The 17,775-nt window shown below is 38.5% G+C and overlaps 1 protein-coding gene across 2 annotated transcripts in view; it reads left to right on the forward strand.

The window, feature by feature from the left end:
- Positions 1-16,464, forward strand: part of LOC123745692 (U2 small nuclear ribonucleoprotein auxiliary factor 35 kDa subunit-related protein 2) — a 66,545-nt gene extending 50,081 nt beyond the window's left edge. For both annotated transcript variants that reach the window (XM_069312205.1, XM_045726512.2), the window contains 8 exons: positions 2,088-2,293; positions 4,362-4,436; positions 5,093-5,131; positions 7,645-7,778; positions 9,379-9,522; positions 9,799-10,025; positions 13,148-13,298; positions 14,075-16,464. In XM_069312205.1, the coding sequence (XP_069168306.1) occupies positions 2,088-2,293; positions 4,362-4,436; positions 5,093-5,131; positions 7,645-7,778; positions 9,379-9,522; positions 9,799-10,025; positions 13,148-13,298; positions 14,075-14,696 (1,598 nt within the window). In that variant the 3' untranslated portion in view covers positions 14,697-16,464. The remainder of the gene's footprint in view (positions 1-2,087; positions 2,294-4,361; positions 4,437-5,092; positions 5,132-7,644; positions 7,779-9,378; positions 9,523-9,798; positions 10,026-13,147; positions 13,299-14,074) is intronic.
- Positions 16,465-17,775: the final 1,311 nt, after the last annotated feature.

Below are 17,775 nucleotides of genomic sequence, written 5' to 3' on the forward strand. Positions count from 1 at the left end.
TCTCATTCCTTTTACATTTGATATATTTTCTTACGGCTTAAAAAGTTAATATAATGAATTTTACACTTCCTATATTGGTTTTGTTGATTTTATTATAAGCTTAAAATATTTAAGAGAAGCAACACTTGAAGTTACGATGACCAGACCACACACTAGAAATTGAAGAGACGACGACGTTTCGGTCCGTCCTGGACCATTCTCAAGTCGATTGTGATGAGGACAGGTAGGGACAGGAATTAAATAGGCAAGAGAGAGCTGAGGAGGAAAGTCAGGTGTAGGGGATAGTAGTAATGAGAACTGCAGCAGGCCTATTGGCCCATACGAGGCAGCTCCTATTATAACCACCGAAGGAGATGGTAATAGGAAAAAGAAGAGGATAGTAAGGGAGCGTAGAAGACAATGAACAGAAAAAGGGAGAAGAGAGAAAGAAAGGGAAAGAGAAAGAAAGAAATGGAAGGGGGAAAGCTTATGTTAAGTCACGTTTGTTAGAAAGATTAGAGCATTTGAGTATATACTGTGAAAGGGAAGAGTCCACAGCAACAAAGCCAGGACTCAAGTTCATGTTGGGTACATTGTTAATAAGAGCCGATTCTACAAGACGGCGTCTGTGTAGAGTAGAGGCAGGAAAGATTATTTTGGAGGAAGACCAATCAATGGGATGATTAGAATCCCTCACATGGCAGAAGAGAGCATTGTTAGTGTCTGCAGACATAACACTTCTCTTGTGTTCTTTAAGTCTGTCATTCAGTGTACGACCAGTTTCGCCAAAGTATTGGAGAGGACAAGATGAACAGGAAATAGAGTAGACACCAGCAGCATTAGTAGCAGGAGGAGCAGTGTGAACTAGATTGCTACGAAGTGTGTTAGTTTGTCGAAAGGCGAGTTTAATGTCAAGAGGACGAAAGGTATTGGTAAAAGTTTTGAGTTCAGATATGAAGGGAAGGCATAGTACAGTGCTACTAGTGTTGGAAGCAGGTTTAGGATGAAAGAAATTTCGTTTAGCTTGAGAGTGGGCACAGTAAATTTCTTTCATCCTAAACCTGCTTCCAACACTAGTAGCACTGTACTATGCCTTCCCTTCATATCTGAACTCAAAACTTTTACCAATACCTTTCGTCCTCTTGACATTAAACTCGCCTTTCGACAAACTAACACACTTCGTAGCAATCTAGTTCACACTGCTCCTCCTGCTACTAATGCTGCTGGTGTCTACTCTATTTCCTGTTCATCTTGTCCTCTCCAATACTTTGGCGAAACTGGCCGTACACTGAATGACAGACTTAAAGAACACAAGAGAAGTGTTATGTCTGCAGACACTAACAATGCTCTCTTCTGCCATGTGAGGGATTCTAATCATCCCATTGATTGGTCTTCCTCCAAAATAATCTTTCCTGCCTCTACTCTACACAGACGCCGTCTTGTAGAATCGGCTCTTATTAACAATGTACCCAACATGAACTTGAGTCCTGGCTTTGTTGCTGTGGACTCTTCCCTTTCACAGTATATACTCAAATGCTCTAATCTTTCTAACAAACGTGACTTAACATAAGCTTTCCCCCTTCCATTTCTTTCTTTCTCTTTCCCTTTCTTTCTCTCTTCTCCCTTTTTCTGTTCATTGTCTTCTACGCTCCCTTACTATCCTCTTCTTTTTCCTATTACCATCTCCTTCGGTGGTTATAATAGGAGCTGCCTCGTATGGGCCAATAGGCCTGCTGCAGTTCTCATTACTACTATCCCCTACACCTGACTTTCCTCCTCAGCTCTCTCTTGCCTATTTAATTCCTGTCCCTACCTGTCCTCATCACAATCGACTTGAGAATGGTCCAGGACGGACCGAAACGTCGTCGTCTCTTCAATTTCTAGTGTGTGGTCTGGTCATCATACTTCAGCCACGTTATTGTGACTCATCGCCTGCACTTGAAGTTACCATTGTTTTATCAGCGTAATGCTCTGAGACAAATAATACTTGTAAATATTAATTATGTGTAGAGACCCTTTTACTGTGCATATTTAAGCCAGGAAACATTTTGTTCAGAATTTGTTGCTACGTGATTAATGATTGCTCTTTCCCCGGGTATATCTGCCAGAACAAGCAGCCCTGTTGCAGGACCCTACTTTTGTGGCAGAACTAGAGAGGATAGAACTGCTGGAGGAGGAGGCCCGCAGGATGGAGGAGCAGGAGGCTGCAAGGATGAAAGAAGAATGGCAATTACGTGATGCAGCTCTCCACTCCAAATTTTTAAGGGAAAAACAGAAGAGGCTTTTACAGAAGGAACAGCAAGAGAAACAAGAGGTGATAGTTTAGCATTCTGCAATGCCTTATTTTGTGGGCATTTCTTGCATATTTATTTCCATACATACAGTAGGGTTTTTGTTGTAATTTATACATTACACACTTGTGTGGAACCCAACCACTATTCAGCACTTAAGATGCTTCACATCCCCTGCAATAAAGAGGGAAAGAGATTGGGCTGGTGCCCCATCTTCATCCAACTAAAGACCAAGTGCCTCCACTTTATGCAATCAGGAAATCGGAAAATGATGATACTTCTCAACAGAATACTGTATAATATCCTGTTTACACACCTTTTAAATAGCAAAGAAAAGATTCTGGTAATCCTTCTGATATCTTTTAATTCCTTGTTGAATATCTTTCAGTTTCACTGATCTTGCATGCAGTGAGTGTTTGAGGCACATTTGAGGAATACCTTTACTCAGGTATTCCTCTCGGTGTTTTTTCTATGGAAAAGTCCATAGAAAAAGTCCTTTTTCTGCCCAGACTGCCTTTTCTGTTTTTTTTTGGGGGGAAAAGTCTTTAGCCTCCTATTGGCATAATCCATCAATCTTTGTTGAGTTTTTAGGGTAAATTTATTGTTGCCTTTATGGGAAACAGGTAATAGTGATTCTTATTCAACACCTTAGAGGTTCTCATTGCCCATATGAGGTGATCTAATGGGTTTTTCGTTATCCTGTTCTTCATCAGCCTTCGACTCATTCTATTCCTGTGCTTGAGTGCATTTTCATTTAACTCTTTTTTTTGGACAGGAGGGTCATACCCAACACTACTGTGATTTCATATCAGGCTGCTTTGGCTAAACCACATCTTTTTGCTTTTGGTAAGCAAAAAGATTTGTTATTATCTGAGGAAGTGACCGAGTGGCCTTAAGAAGCTTTACATCTGGAATAATATTTTTTATTTGAGTTCTTTTGATCTTAATTTGAATCCCACTTTGTCCCTAAATAAGGTACTGTACTAGATTTTCTAGTACAGTACAGTTTTTCTAGTACAGTATAGTTTTTCAGTACGTGTTATGGGATGTGGGTGCTATTCTTCCTGCTGTCTCTTCTCCCTCCCAATTCTGTTCTTCCATTTTGCAGCTCAGGTGCGTCGTAACCTTTTTGTAGTTAGTGTGGCTTCCACCAGTACTTACCTTAGGTAGGAATAGAGTGGGATTGCTCATTAACATAGATCTGAGTATTCACTCAGTTTTCTGAGCCCTGTCCTCCCTGTGCTTGGCTATGATTTTTTTTCTTAGCGTAGGATTCAGGTGAAATGCAATAAGATTAGGCTTGAAGTCTTTGTTATGGTATCATAATTGCCAGCTGGTAGTAGTTGATTACAGTGAGCAAGCGAGTAGTTAGGTAGTTAGCCCTCGATGCAATCTCCATTGCCAGATTGCACATGGAAAGGCTCTTGAGGTTAAGTAAAGCACTTTTTATCATTATGGGCTGGATTGAGTATTCTCCATAGCTCCAGAATAAGCTACTGGGGGAGGGGTTATCTTGAGGTTATCTTGAGATGATTTCGGGGCTTTTTAGTGTCCCCGCGGCCCGGTCCTCGACCTGGCCTCCACCCCCAGGAAGCAGCCCGTGACAGCTGACTAACACCCAAGTATCTATTTTACTGCTAGGTAACAGGGGCATTGGGTGAAAGAAACTCTGCCCATTGTTTCTCGCCGGCGCCTGGGATCGAACCCAGGACCACAGGATCACAAGTCCAGCGTGCTGTCCGCTCGGCCGACCAGCTCCCGAGTGGGGGGGCAGTTTTCAAAGATCTCCACTAACATTGGAGTGAAATGTCATTCAGGAGGCTTGGTCAGAGACCGGGCTGCAGGGACGTTGATCCTGGGAACCAGTACAAAGTAACCATACGGTAACCTGCCCTCACTGCAATAGGTCCTAACCAAAGGTGAGTATTATCATGCTTTAGAGAGCAACCAAGTATACTGCTCGGAAGTAGTGTTCACAGAAGCACACGGGTAATGGTGAAAATGACAAATCTGTTTGATAATTTAATATCGATGTACTGTACATTATTATGCTCATGGGAAGAAATTTATTTTGTCTCGTGTCTCTTTCAGGCACTGATAAAGAAAGAATGGGAAGAGAAGCAAAAGAAGGAAAAGGAAGAAGAGGAGAAAAGGAAAGAAGAACAGGTGTGGCTCGAGAAACTAGTGAAAATATCCTTTATATTCCAATTAATGATGTGGCTTCTTGCCATATTGTATTGAAATGTTTAATATGTTAAGTTTTGCTTTAATGAAGACTCAGTAAACTCTTGTTTGTGAGACTAACACACTCCAAAGTTCCAGATAATTTTAAGGAAAAAAAAACAGTTATTTGTTATTAAACATTTTACTCTTATATATAAGTTTGGTCAGATGTAAATACTAAGGTCTTTCTGTTTAGTGTTGCATTTGACATAATATGTGGCAAGTAAGATTGCACATGTAGAAATGTAAGATTTGTTGAAATCTTACTGTTGCTCCAGAAATGTTGCTCTAGTATGTAATTTGAATGTTTAGGACTTTGTTTTTTAATGTTAGGGTTATAGATTTAGTTAAGAGTTACTCATTACCTAAGAGGCTCTTTCCTCTTCCAGCTTGCATTTCACATGGAGAATGCACATCAGATATACGTAGCTTTATTTAATAATTCTTAGAACACTAGTGAATGTGCTCATTTTTTTTTTTTAATTATTTAATTAGGACTTATTTTTAGTCATTTGATTTTATATAGCGGTGTATAATTTTGCCTTAACTCAAGTTTTACAGCTTAGTAACCAATTGCTTGGCCATATCCACCCAAACAGACTGCCTTGTTACAAGCTGCAACAGGAAGTCTTGGAGAGGTTAGTGGTGCTTATTTCAACATAACATATTATGTCTTCATATGAACCTAATGTATTATGTCTGTATGAAGATAATGTACTGGGACCAGATTCACGAAGCAGTTCGCAAGTACTTACGACCGTGTACATCTTTTCTCAATCTTTGACGGCTATGTTTACATTTATTAAACAGTTTACAAGCATGAAAACTTGCCAATCAACTGTTGTTATTGTTATAAACAGCCTCCTGGTGCTTCGGAGCTCATTAACTGTCAAATAAATCACACACAGAGATCACACTAACGTGATGCATCAAATGAACAAATCCACAAGGGCTGTGACGAGGATCACGGCCCTTGTGGATTTGTTCATTGTCAAATAAATGTAAACAAAGAAGCCAAAGATTGAGGAAAGATATACACATTCGTAAGTACTTGTGTAACTGTTTCGTGAATCTGGTCCCTGGCTTTGTGTGAAAATAGTTTATTGTCTTCGTATGAACTTAACGTATTATGTCTTCGTGTGAATATAATGTCTTGTGTCGTACATGTATGAGCATAATGTATTGTCTTCATATGAGCATAATGTATTGTCTTCATATGAGCATAATGTATTGTGTTTTATATGAACATAATGTATTGTGTCTTTGTATGAACATAATCTTTTGACATGTCTTCACATGAACGTAATGTATTGTCATGTCTTTGTATGAACGTAATGCATTATGTCTTCTTATGAATATAGTGTATTCTTGTGTTCATTTGAACATAACATATTGTCATGTGTCCGTATTCTCCTGTTAAGGAATATGCATTGCTCTTCCTGTTATTTCCAGACTGTAAATAGAGGAAATACAGGAAAATCGGTCACTCAAATATGCTTGTTTTCAACTTTTGAAGAAGTACAGTACAGTATGTCAGATATTGCAGCTATTAATGTATTTGGCAATGGAGTTTGTTTTTAAATATTTGTATGCCTATTGATATTACCATAACATTCTAAGCTTTTAAGGGTTGATAAATGTTAATCTTCTTGTTTGAGGAGCTGTTCACTTGAGACAGTTATAAGCAAGTCCCAGCTGTGTCTGGGTACATGTGACATGATGAACAACCCAGCGGGTTTTCTTCCTATTGGGAGTGTTGTACATTCTGCTATGGCGGTGTGTCCACTCACAAGATGAGTGGCGCTGCCCAATAAACTTGCCCCACGGGGCAAAATTTAAATTTAATTCTGTGTCATATGTCATTATTCACTCAGAAATTGGCATTCTAAATTTAGCCAAATTTGAAATCTAATAATCTTAATTGACCCTATAATTTAGTTTTGTGTCCATAGTTTTCATATTTTGGAAAAATAATAAAAATTATCATCAAAAGACATTTACTGTATCTTCATCTAACAGTATGGCAAACTACCGATATCTGACTACTGTACCAGAGAGCTAAATAAATCAAATATGAAACTGTTGCAATCAGCTAAACTGTTCTTTTGGCTTTGGCAGTCCTGTACTGTATTTTGTCGGATATTATTATTGAATCTCTGCATCATCAGTAATATTTATTTGATTTATTACAAGATGTGGCACTTTATTTAATTTGAAGTGCAGACAAAGTATAACAATCAAATCCTATTCTAGTCATATTTGTGCTTGCCTAAATTTTTTCTTATTATAATTGGAGTAACTCATTCTCTTTGCAATGCATCTCAGTCTGAATTGTATCAACACCAGCATCCAAACTGATGCTCGGGCTAATGAGCATTGACCTCAATAGGCTAGGTAGGCTAGGTAGGCAGGTCTCGTTCATACTCTTATGATTGGGCAATAGCACTTTAATTAGACACTTGTAAAATTGTGACAATGTTCCTTATTTTTATCTGCATACATTAGATCGCATCTTCCAGTAGATATGTTCATTCATTCAAAAAGTCTCTCTTCAGTATTACTTTCTCTACATTAATACCAGTTGCAGTCATATGCCTATAAATATTATATATCTGACCTGGCATGTGGATACACCATAAAAACTTGTGATATTCAGTTTGTGTTATTATATTGAGTAAAGGTGTCCTGAGCAACAAAATATATTGTTGTTTCATATGGTGTGTTTACATGCACAAATGAGAGAAACCCATGGAGAGAATACGATAAAGATACCACGTAGGGCTTAAGATGTTTATAACATGTCATTTGCTTTTCGTTGTGTTATTTTAGTGGCCTCCCAAGCAATCTAAATTCCAAGGACGTACAAAACCAGCTGCTCATATTATTGTAAATGATGTTTACTGTAATCTTAATTAGATTTCTTGACATTACCAAAGTAAATTTTAACGGGCTACAATAGGCAAGATAAATTTTGAGTGTTATATCTAACATACTTGAAGTAAATTTAAGCGGGAAATTCTGGCTCTGAATGGGGGAAACATTCTTATGTTAGTTGATGCCCAGAGTAGTAAATATATACTGTAAAGTATATAATTACTTTTGTACATTGTGAATGTAATAAGTAGATTCATAGTCTGCCTTTCTTTTACAGAGGGAGGGTGAGGAAATGCACAACCCAGAGCCTCCACCAGGATTTACCAGAAAAGATTATACTCACCAGAAAGGAGAACCTTGTCCATTTTTTTCCAAAACTGGAGCCTGTCGCTTTGGTATTCAGTGTTCTAGGTAAAGGAGTGAGCGGGTTCTTTATTTTAGCTTTCAGTTTGTCCAGTCATTTATTAATAATCTTGAGGATTCATATGAATGTTGAAGCTGGCACAAAATGGCCAAAATGAGCTAACTTTGTTATCCTTAATAACCCAGCTCACACTTGTGAAATGAAACGAGTGAGTGTGGGATGGGTTATTTTTATTCAGCCTCGTTATTGTCACCTATTGTTCTTACTAGCATTATTGAAAGATGTATAAGGATAGTTTTTATGTGGTTGTAAATTTTGATAAAATTTGACAGCCTTAAGAATTTTTGTGAAGGAAGCAAAGGTAAATGTAGGATCATTAAAGCTTAAGATACTTTCTGTTGAGAATGAATGTAAGAAAGTGAAATTCATACAAGGAGAGAGAGAGAGAGAGTTGGAGTTGATTACAGCAATAATAGACATTTTTTTCAGCACATATTTTAATATTGATGAAGCTCAAACTGATAAACATTGAGATTGTATAGTAATAGGGCCTGGAAAGTGGGTCCTAACTGGAGATTTGCCGAATCGAGGGTCCACTGTACACAGGTTTCCTGTCCCCTGACAAAACAAATTGTAACAAATTGCCTTGGCTCGGGGTAAACCCCCCCCCCCAAGGAAGTGCAAGCAATCTAGATTCATGCAACAAAATCATAATCAACCAACACACACTGTCAATCAGGCAAAGACAACTCTGTAAAGAAAGCCAGCAAATGTTCTAGAGACGAATAATGGCGTAATATGTGCCTCAAGAGCATCCACTAAAAAGCACTGGCCCACTGCTGCAAGAAACTAAAGTCTCAAGATGAACACTAAGCATTTAACTTAGACACTGGCCCCAGACATATCTAAGAAATTAGGTAGGGAAAGGGCTTGGACTATGAAGTGAGGTGGAGTCTATAAATACATCTGTTGACAGCACTGGTAATGTATCGGGGATAGTTTTGCATAATAGCCAGATATTCATATAGCAGTTTAGCCAAACAATAGTTTGCAGTCTCTTTGAAACCAACTACTGACCATTCATGGTCTAAGTGGAGGTGGTTTAAGTAGATCCTGCTGCATCAGGAATAAGAGGGTCACACTCTGTAGGCTTGAATTTGCCTATGTTCTGGGGTGAACTGAACATTATCTGAGGAAGTGACCGAGTGGTTTGATCATTAAGGAGCTTTACATCTACACTCAGAGACTTATTTAGTTTTGGTTTCTATTTTTGTTGTGGGTTCCACTGGAACATACTCATTGTTTGACAGTTAACTGAAAATAGTAGTTGCAGGTGTAGAGTGATAATCAGGTTCTTAATGGGAAATGAGAATGAATGAATGAATAAATGAATGAATGACTATATGGTTTGAATATATTGGTATTTTCATTATACATAAATGAACAGACCTGCACCAAAATTATTCTGAGGTAAAAGCATGTACAGAACGTATGCCACCAAGCTATCAATGCTTTAAATGGCAATTCATAACACTGAAGCTATAAATGATTTTTCATGATAAGTTAATGGGTCGTTAGTTATGCACTTGTAGTAGTTAGTTAGGCATGCACTTGCCTGTTTATTGACCCAAAATCACTCCGTTCCAGAGAACACGAGTACCCTGAAAGCAGCCGAACAATATTGCTCCCCAATATGTATTCTCATTTTGGAATGGAGCAGTTATCTTTTGAAGGGAATGATGCAGATATTGCATTAGAATATACAGACTCTGAAACTTACGAACATTTTAGGTGAGTTGATCTATTACTGTAGATGTTATAGTGTATTTTCAGTTTTCATTTTGCCGTGGATTTTTAACTTTTACGGGGATATTTTACAAATAAGCAATGCTATAAAATTTTAATTGGATTAGTTGACTTGATATTAGACATAATATCATAACCTTGACATAATTAGGTGTATATTAAGGAAGAGGGTTTCATACCCAATACATAATTTATAAAACTATAAATCAAGATTGAGGCTATTGTTCATATTTACTGTATTTTTTTCCTTATTCCTATTAGGGAGTTCTTTGATGACACACTTCCAGAATTTCAGCGGTGTGGAAATGTAATTCAGTTCAAGGTTTGCTGCAACACTAGTTCTCACTTACGTGGCAATGTTTATGTGCAGTATTCAAAAGAGGAAGATGCCTTACAGGCAAGAGCTTTCTTTAATGGGCGATGGTATGCTGGACGTCAGTTAACTTGCCTCTTTGTTACCATAGACAGGTGGAAATCTGCTCTCTGCGGTAAGTAATGCAATGCTTGATAGATGTAAGGCTATAATACATTTTGTTAAGATACAGTATTACTATTTGTTTAAATTGCATTAATATTATTGTAAAACAGTATGTCAGTGTAGTGTTTCTGAGCTTAGGTACCTCAAGTGCTTCCATTTTGTTAAGATACAGTATTACTATTTGTTTAAATTGCATTACTATTATTGTAAAACAGTATGTCAGTGTAGTATTTCTGAGCTTAGGTACCTCAAGTGCTTCCATTTCCTGCTCGTATATGATCCACCAGGCTCTTGAGACTCTTATTCCCATTGTGGTGGGAAGCTTTGTATGTAGTCAGGTCATATATCTCGGGAAGGGAGACTAATAAATCAAACTCAAGCCACCATTGAAAGGACTTGTTTGTTGTGATATAAAACACTAATCACAATTCAAGCCACCATCCTGTAAGTGAAATTAGCAGTGTTAAGACTGCCAATTATCATGGTAAACTACCATTAGAAGATTGTCAGAGGTAGGCTCTAAGTTCATGACGGGCTCACCATAGCCTGTGCTACTTGGAACTTTTTGTTCTGAGTAGCTGAATCTAAAACGACAACAACAACAACAACAGGTAGGCTCATAATTGATCCGGGATCGAACCTACATCCCTAAACTCCCTAGGGTCGATATGATTGAATGGCCTCAACATTTTCTCATAGGTACATCATGTTCTTCTGATGTCATCAAGCACATCATATGTGTGGATGTGTCTGGCCTTTGTTTGCATGCCATGTACATGTCTAAGCCTTTGTGAGTATGGATTTATGAAAGCTTTTGTGTGATTACCTAAGTGTAGTTACAGGATGAGAGCTACACTCGTGGTGTCCCGTCTTCCCAGCACTCTTTGTCATATAACGCTTTGAAACTACTGACGGTCTTGGCCTCCACCACCTTCTCACTTAACTTGTTCTAACCGTCTTCCACTGTTTGCAGACTGTGTGGGTTATCAAGTGATCCTGGGATTAAGTGTGTTTATTGTCTTTTACTAAAGCCTTTGTGTGATGTGTTAGGGACTCCTTGTTACCACGTGGTATGTATATAAACATAGGACTGAGTATTGAGGGAGAGCTCACATGTGTACGTGCTCAGTGTGTCACTTGTGCAAATGTTAGGTGCTTGCTTATCACCTTCCTACCTAGTCTTGAGGTGGTACCATGAGGGAACCTCAGTCTGTTACTGCTGTCCTGTTTGTATGCATGTTTAGTAAATTTTAATACATGTATTTTATTAACAAAATTAATTCTTGTATGTAGAAGTGTTATTTAGTGAACCACTCGGAACAGTCAGTAACATATTAATTTGTGATAAACCTTTCAAGTGACATGCTTTGAAACCACATAAGGGAATCATAAAATAAATCTTGATATTATCACATTGTATAGTGTTTACGTTGTGATGTGCATATCAAAAGGACCACAACTAGGAAAAATTGTATGAGTATTATCCTTATTTTAGGTGAACAGTATGTGCCATTACTTTTGAGTGTGTAATAGGGAAGGTCTTGTGTAGACTCATTATAGTCCATACTACTCAATTGTATGGTGAGTTGTTTGTGGTAAATACCTTCTGTATTTAAATACCTTAAATACAAAAGGTATTTATCCTTACACAATTATAAGGACATTATTATTATTGTATGATGTGCATGTTTTCCCGTCTACCCTTTTGAACATGTAACTAATGGCCAGCTCAGCTATTGTGTATGATTGCTATGAAACCAATGTTGAGTTGGAGTAACATGGAACAAGCTTAAATGGAGAAGATGATTATTTTATTAAGTTTATGTTAAACACAGTAAATTCACAAATTAATATACAACTCTCAAGTCCTTAAGCAATAACTGAGATAATGCAAACGATTATACCTTCATATACAGTACAATATTATAAGATTGGTGTCATCACGACCCCATGCTGGCTCCTTGTTCCCTTGATCCACTGTTTGAGGGAGTAAGCCGACTTGTTATGGTCTTGTGAATACATCACGCCACCTCTTACTGCCATTGAATGAGAGGGAGAGTGGCATCAGTTATGTTCATGCATTGTATCTTAATCATCTGTTACAGTCCAGTACTAAGAGTTTGTCTTTGTTTTGCCAAGCATTGTTTGTTGTGTGCTAGGATCTTGGACTGTGTGGCGTTGATTGAAATTGAAATTGAAATTGTGGCGTTGATTGTTTTGTTCCCGGCACGTGATTTTTGGGTGGTGGATTCTAGGCTTGGTTGGGTGCTTTCTCTGGTTGCACTTTGCCTTCCTGGATGGTTTTTACATTTGAGGCATTGGCTTGTTATGTTTGCTTGCATTGCACTCCATTTTGCCTCTCCACTTGTTTCTGCTGGCTGGCCCTGGTGGTTGGGCCCTTATTTTATCCTCAGGCTGGCAGGACTGGTTTGCTGGGGCCTAATTCGGTTGTGCCTTCTGGCTGTGAGCTAGTACGAACCTTTGGGATTGTTTGTGCTTGCAACGCTGCCTTGTGGTGCTTGACTTTGCCTACCAACTGGCTCTTGTGGCTGTCTGCCCTTGCAATCATCATGACAGTATACAGTATTTGCCTGTTTCCTTGTGGTTTGGTATGTGTACTGGACTGTGGTGATTCTCCTGGCTGTGACTTCAGTGTCACTCAGTGTCTTCAATGTGGCCCTCTTCTAGTGTGTACCGTTGCTTTCCTTTCCTTTCCTCAAGTATCAGTGTTGGTCTCTTAGGTTTGTCACCACCTCTTGATGGTTACCTAGGGGTGCTGATTTTTGGGTTTCGGTTTTTACCATAGTTGTCCTTAAGAGTTTGCCTTGGACTTTTCTCCTTGCCTCCTGTTGTTGTTGGCTGGGGTCTCTTGAGTTGGTAAGTCTAGTTTCCTGCCGTCCTCCACACTGTGTTGTCTATGGAAGGGTGGAAGGTATGTGGTCACTTCTCTCCCAATTTGAACATTACTTGCATGGGGTTGGTATGTTATTCCTTTCATATTATTTAGTTTTGATTAATTTCTTTATGTAGCAAAGCTAAGTTGTTTGCCAAATAAGTAGGTAGTGAAGTTCATCTCTAAATATCATTACGCAAAACTTTCTTTGAATCTAATATGGCTCTTATTTATTTCAGGATTATTTTGGCGTCAACGATGCCCTAAAGGTGGTCAGTGTAACTTCCTCCATGTGTACCGTAACCCAGGCAATGCCTTCTGGCGGGCCGATCAGGATACACAGTCACATGAATATTCAAAGAATTCTCAGACTCCAAAATATTGTCATAGGTGAGTTATACTGCATGCATCATAATAGTTTAGTTATAGTTTACACAAGGTCTTAATTAAACAAAAATCTAAATATTACATACTTGTACAGTACTATGTCAGAATATAATTTGAATGAACTGAAATAGTTTCAGCAGTTTAAATGCTTTACCAACACACATGTTAAGAGTAAAGGTAGTTTATATATTTTATTAGTTTAGATGTTTCATTTTGTTTATAATTCATAAATATTAAAAATTATGAATTATTGTTATTTAAATAATATATGGGAACACAGGGCAATATTCCTGCAAAGATGATGACACTGCTTTGACGATTAGCATCATTATTGCAGTGTCTTTGTTTTGATGGTTCTCTTAAATCAACCTCTCGTTTCATCTGGCTGTGATTCGTTTCTGAATATTGGGTTGTCTCTTGTTATTCCTAGATATTCTACTTATTTTATTGATCTGTCATATATCCTGTACTCATTATAAGTTTTTAATTATGTAATACTAAAATACAGTACTGTATTTGGAATCTGCAACTGTTGAATATCGTGTTTTCTGTATCTAATTGGTTGAATGTGTTAATATCTAATTGTAGTTGTTCCGTGTTGTATAATCAGTCGGGTTACAAATGCATAGTATTACAAGTGTATACAAGGCCTTCATTGCCATCCTTCATATTACATGGAGTTAATTTTTTGAATTTCATTCACCATTGAAATATATGATTAAATATTTGTCATCTTATAGTTATTTTGCATATTAAGCTCTGCCATTTTTGTTATTCAGAGGACACTCAGAAAGGAGCATAAAGTCCAGGAGGAGAAGAGGACTAGTAAAGAGCCCTCACAGGTCAAGGTCAGCTAGCGAGATCGAAAGCTCGGGCAGCGATAACACCCCAAGAAGACAGTCACCCAAACCAAAAAGTAGATCGAAGAGGTCAAGAAGTAGATCTAAAAGGTCAAGAAGCAGATCTAAAAGGTCAAGAAGCAGATCTAAAAGGTCAAGAAGCAGATCTAAAAGGTCAAGAAGCAGAACCAAAAGATCAAGAAGTAGATCTAAAAGATCAAGAAGTAGATCCAAACGGTCAAGAAGTAGATCAAAACAGTCAAGAAGTAGATCAAAACAGTCAAGAAGTAGATCGAAAAGGTCAAGAAGTGGATCTAAACTATCAAGTAGTCGATCTGAAAGCTCCAGAAGTGACCCTAAAAGGTTAAAATATAGTTCAGAGAAGTCACAAAGTAGATCAGAGAGGCCAACAAATATATCAGATAAGTCGTCAACTGATTCGGTGTGTACACAAAATTCCTGCGAAAGGACAGCAAGCAAATTGGAAAAACTGGAAGGCCAGTTAACATCATCAGTAAACACACTCAAGTCAACAAATATGCCAGATCGGCAGTTAAAATGAAAAAGGAAACCGGTAATAATAATAATAAGGTGAAATAGGGTCAGAAAACAAATAAGAATGCATCGGTATCTAAAATGAACGTGGCACAAATTACAGAACAAGAAATATAATCTCTATGTGCTGGTCTAGCATATACACTACCATTAAAACAAGTGTGTGTGTGTGTGTTTTTCCTCAGCTTCTCATTTCATTGCACCCTGTTTCATTCCTCCCCTTTTCATTGTTCAGTTTCATCATCCCGTGTTTCATTGTATCTTATTACTTCATCCCCTGTTTCATTTTCTTGTTTTATCATCTCATTTCTTCATCCCCCTTTATGCTATTCTCTATGCTCTTCGTCTCCTGCTTTCATGTCGTTAATCCTCTTTTGTGGTTATGGTTGACTCTCGTAGTGGCCCTCATGGCTCTAGGGTCCTTTAATCCGGTCCATCCAGTGGTCGTCGAGATTCAGCATTCGCCGTTCCTTATCTCCAGTAAATTTAAATCTGTAGAGTTTTGCTGGGTTCCCAGCCATATTGGTGTTTCTTTCAATAAGCATGCAGATGCTGCCGCTAGGGAAGCTGTTTGCTCTTGCCCCATCTCCTGTAAAGGTATTCCTTATTCCGACTTTTACCAAGTTATTCATTCCTCCATCCTTGCCCATTGGCAGGGTTGTTGGTCTTCTGTTGTTGGTAACAAACTGTGTACTCTTAAGCGTAGTGTGTCCCGATGGCCTTCCTCGCACCATTGTAACCGGCGATGGGAAACGGCTCTAGCAAAGTTGCGTACAGTATTGGCCATACACGCTTAACTCACGGTCACTTAATGGAGCGCTGCCCTGCTCCTTATTGTCCAAATTGCCTTGTTCCTCTTACAGTCGTGCATATTCTTGTTGAATGTCCTGACTTCCAGGACGCATGTGTGTCTTGCTTTCCGACCGTCCCTCATGGTCACTTGTCCCTCGATAGAATTCTTGGTGAATCGGATACTTTTGATATCATTCGCCTTATGCGTTTCTGTTCTCGTATTGGCATCCTTGGTGATATTTAGCGCCCTCTGATTATTCCGCACATTTGATGGTGCTACATAGTCTTACCGGTTTGGTGCCTTCTTTTGATAATTACTTACTTCTTCATCCCTCTATTTCATTGTACTTTATTTTATCGCATTACTGTATTTCTTCATCCTCTGTTTCATCATTCCTATTTATTCCTCATTTCATCATCCTCTGTTTGTTTAGTTTCATTTCCCCTAGTTTTGTTTAATGTTTTTGATTATCTATAATTGTTACCATACTTCGTGATATTTATCTTGCACTTTCTGCCGAATCCTTACTTGCATAGTTCACATTGAAAATGGAAAAATCTAACTATAACTTTTCTGTGGCCCTGTTGAAACTGGGCAAGCAACTGTTAACTAACATAATGAGATTATTACCAAATTTACCATGAAACTCTCTTGAAATACTTGAAAATGTTGTTTGATGTTCAGAATCTTAATATGTGAAGATTAGCACTACATTCTGTAGGCAAAGTGTTTATATATTTTCTTTTAAGTAAAATATTGTTTTGGTAAAAAGCTGTAGCTGGATGTTATGAAGAAAAATAATTATTCATTCTCCCAAAATTAAATGCATGGGAGTCATATTTGTTCTTTAAGGTTGATTTTATATAAGTGAAAGATCATTTTTCCTGGAGAATTTAAGATATATTGGTACTGTTTATACCAAGATACTATGTTTTTGTTAAACTGTACACATCACTCTTAATAAATATATGTGCAGAGTTAAGGATGCATTTTATTATTTTATTATGAATAATGGGTCTCAACAATATCTTGCAGCCCAATTATTGTATATTTTCATGGATTTATGCAATTTATTAATATGAAGCATATACGGTAAAACCTTATATTCACAAATGGTATTTAAATGCTTCACCCCACAATATAATGTTGACAGAAAGTTTCATACTCTCTTGGTCAAACAAAAATGTAAACATATAGTTGGACGTGGCTGCTCGCAGCCGCATCCAACAGCCTGGTTGACCAGTCCAGCAACGAGGAGGCCTGGTCGACGACCGGGCCGTCTTCCTTCTCACCGTCTTCCATATGCCAACAAGAGTCATAAATAAAGGTAAGCAATAACTTGTACATACTTTAGTACTAAAGATTTGGGTAAATTAGGTATCAAATTTACATTGAAATTAATATTTTTGGGAATGTGGAACGGATTAATTAAATTTACATTATTTCATATGGGGAAATTCACTTCGGTTTATGAATTTTTTGGTTACGAACCGTCTCTGGGAACGGATTAAATGCGTAAATGGAGGTACTACTGTACTTGAAATATTGTTACATTAAACCTTTGAAAACGAAGTTTATATATGTACTTTTAATAAAATATAAAACATTAGTGTTTATCAATGCATCTCTGTTATGAGTAATTAGATGCTGTATACTTAATGTACCTTTGACACCACCACCAACACCTGACACCACCACTAACCCCTGACACCACCACTAACCCCTGACACCACCACTAACCCCTGACACCACCACTAACCCCTGACACCACCAGGATTCCCTGACACCACCACTAACCACTGACACCACCATTAACCACTGACACCACCACTAACCCCTGACACCACCACTAACCCCTGACACCACCACTAACCCCTGACACCACCACCAACCCCTGACACCACCACTAACCACTGACACCACCACTAACCCCTGACACCACCACTAACCCCTGACATCACCACCAACCCCTGACACCACCACTAACCACTGACACCACCACTAACCACTGACACCACCACTAACCCCTGACACCACCACTAACCCCTGACACCACCACTAACCCCTGTCACCACCACCCATCCTCTGGCACCACCACCAACCCCTGACACCACCACCCATCCTCTGACACCACCACCAACCCCTGACACCACCACCAACCCCTGACACCACCACTAACCCCTGACACCACCACTAACCCCTGACACCACCACTAACACCTGACACCACCACTAACCCCTGACACCACCACTAACCCCTGACACCACCACTAACACCTGACACCACCACTAAC

Source organism: Procambarus clarkii, chromosome 71 (assembly GCF_040958095.1).
Source record: "Procambarus clarkii isolate CNS0578487 chromosome 71, FALCON_Pclarkii_2.0, whole genome shotgun sequence".
Lineage (NCBI taxonomy): Eukaryota > Metazoa > Arthropoda > Malacostraca > Decapoda > Cambaridae > Procambarus > Procambarus clarkii.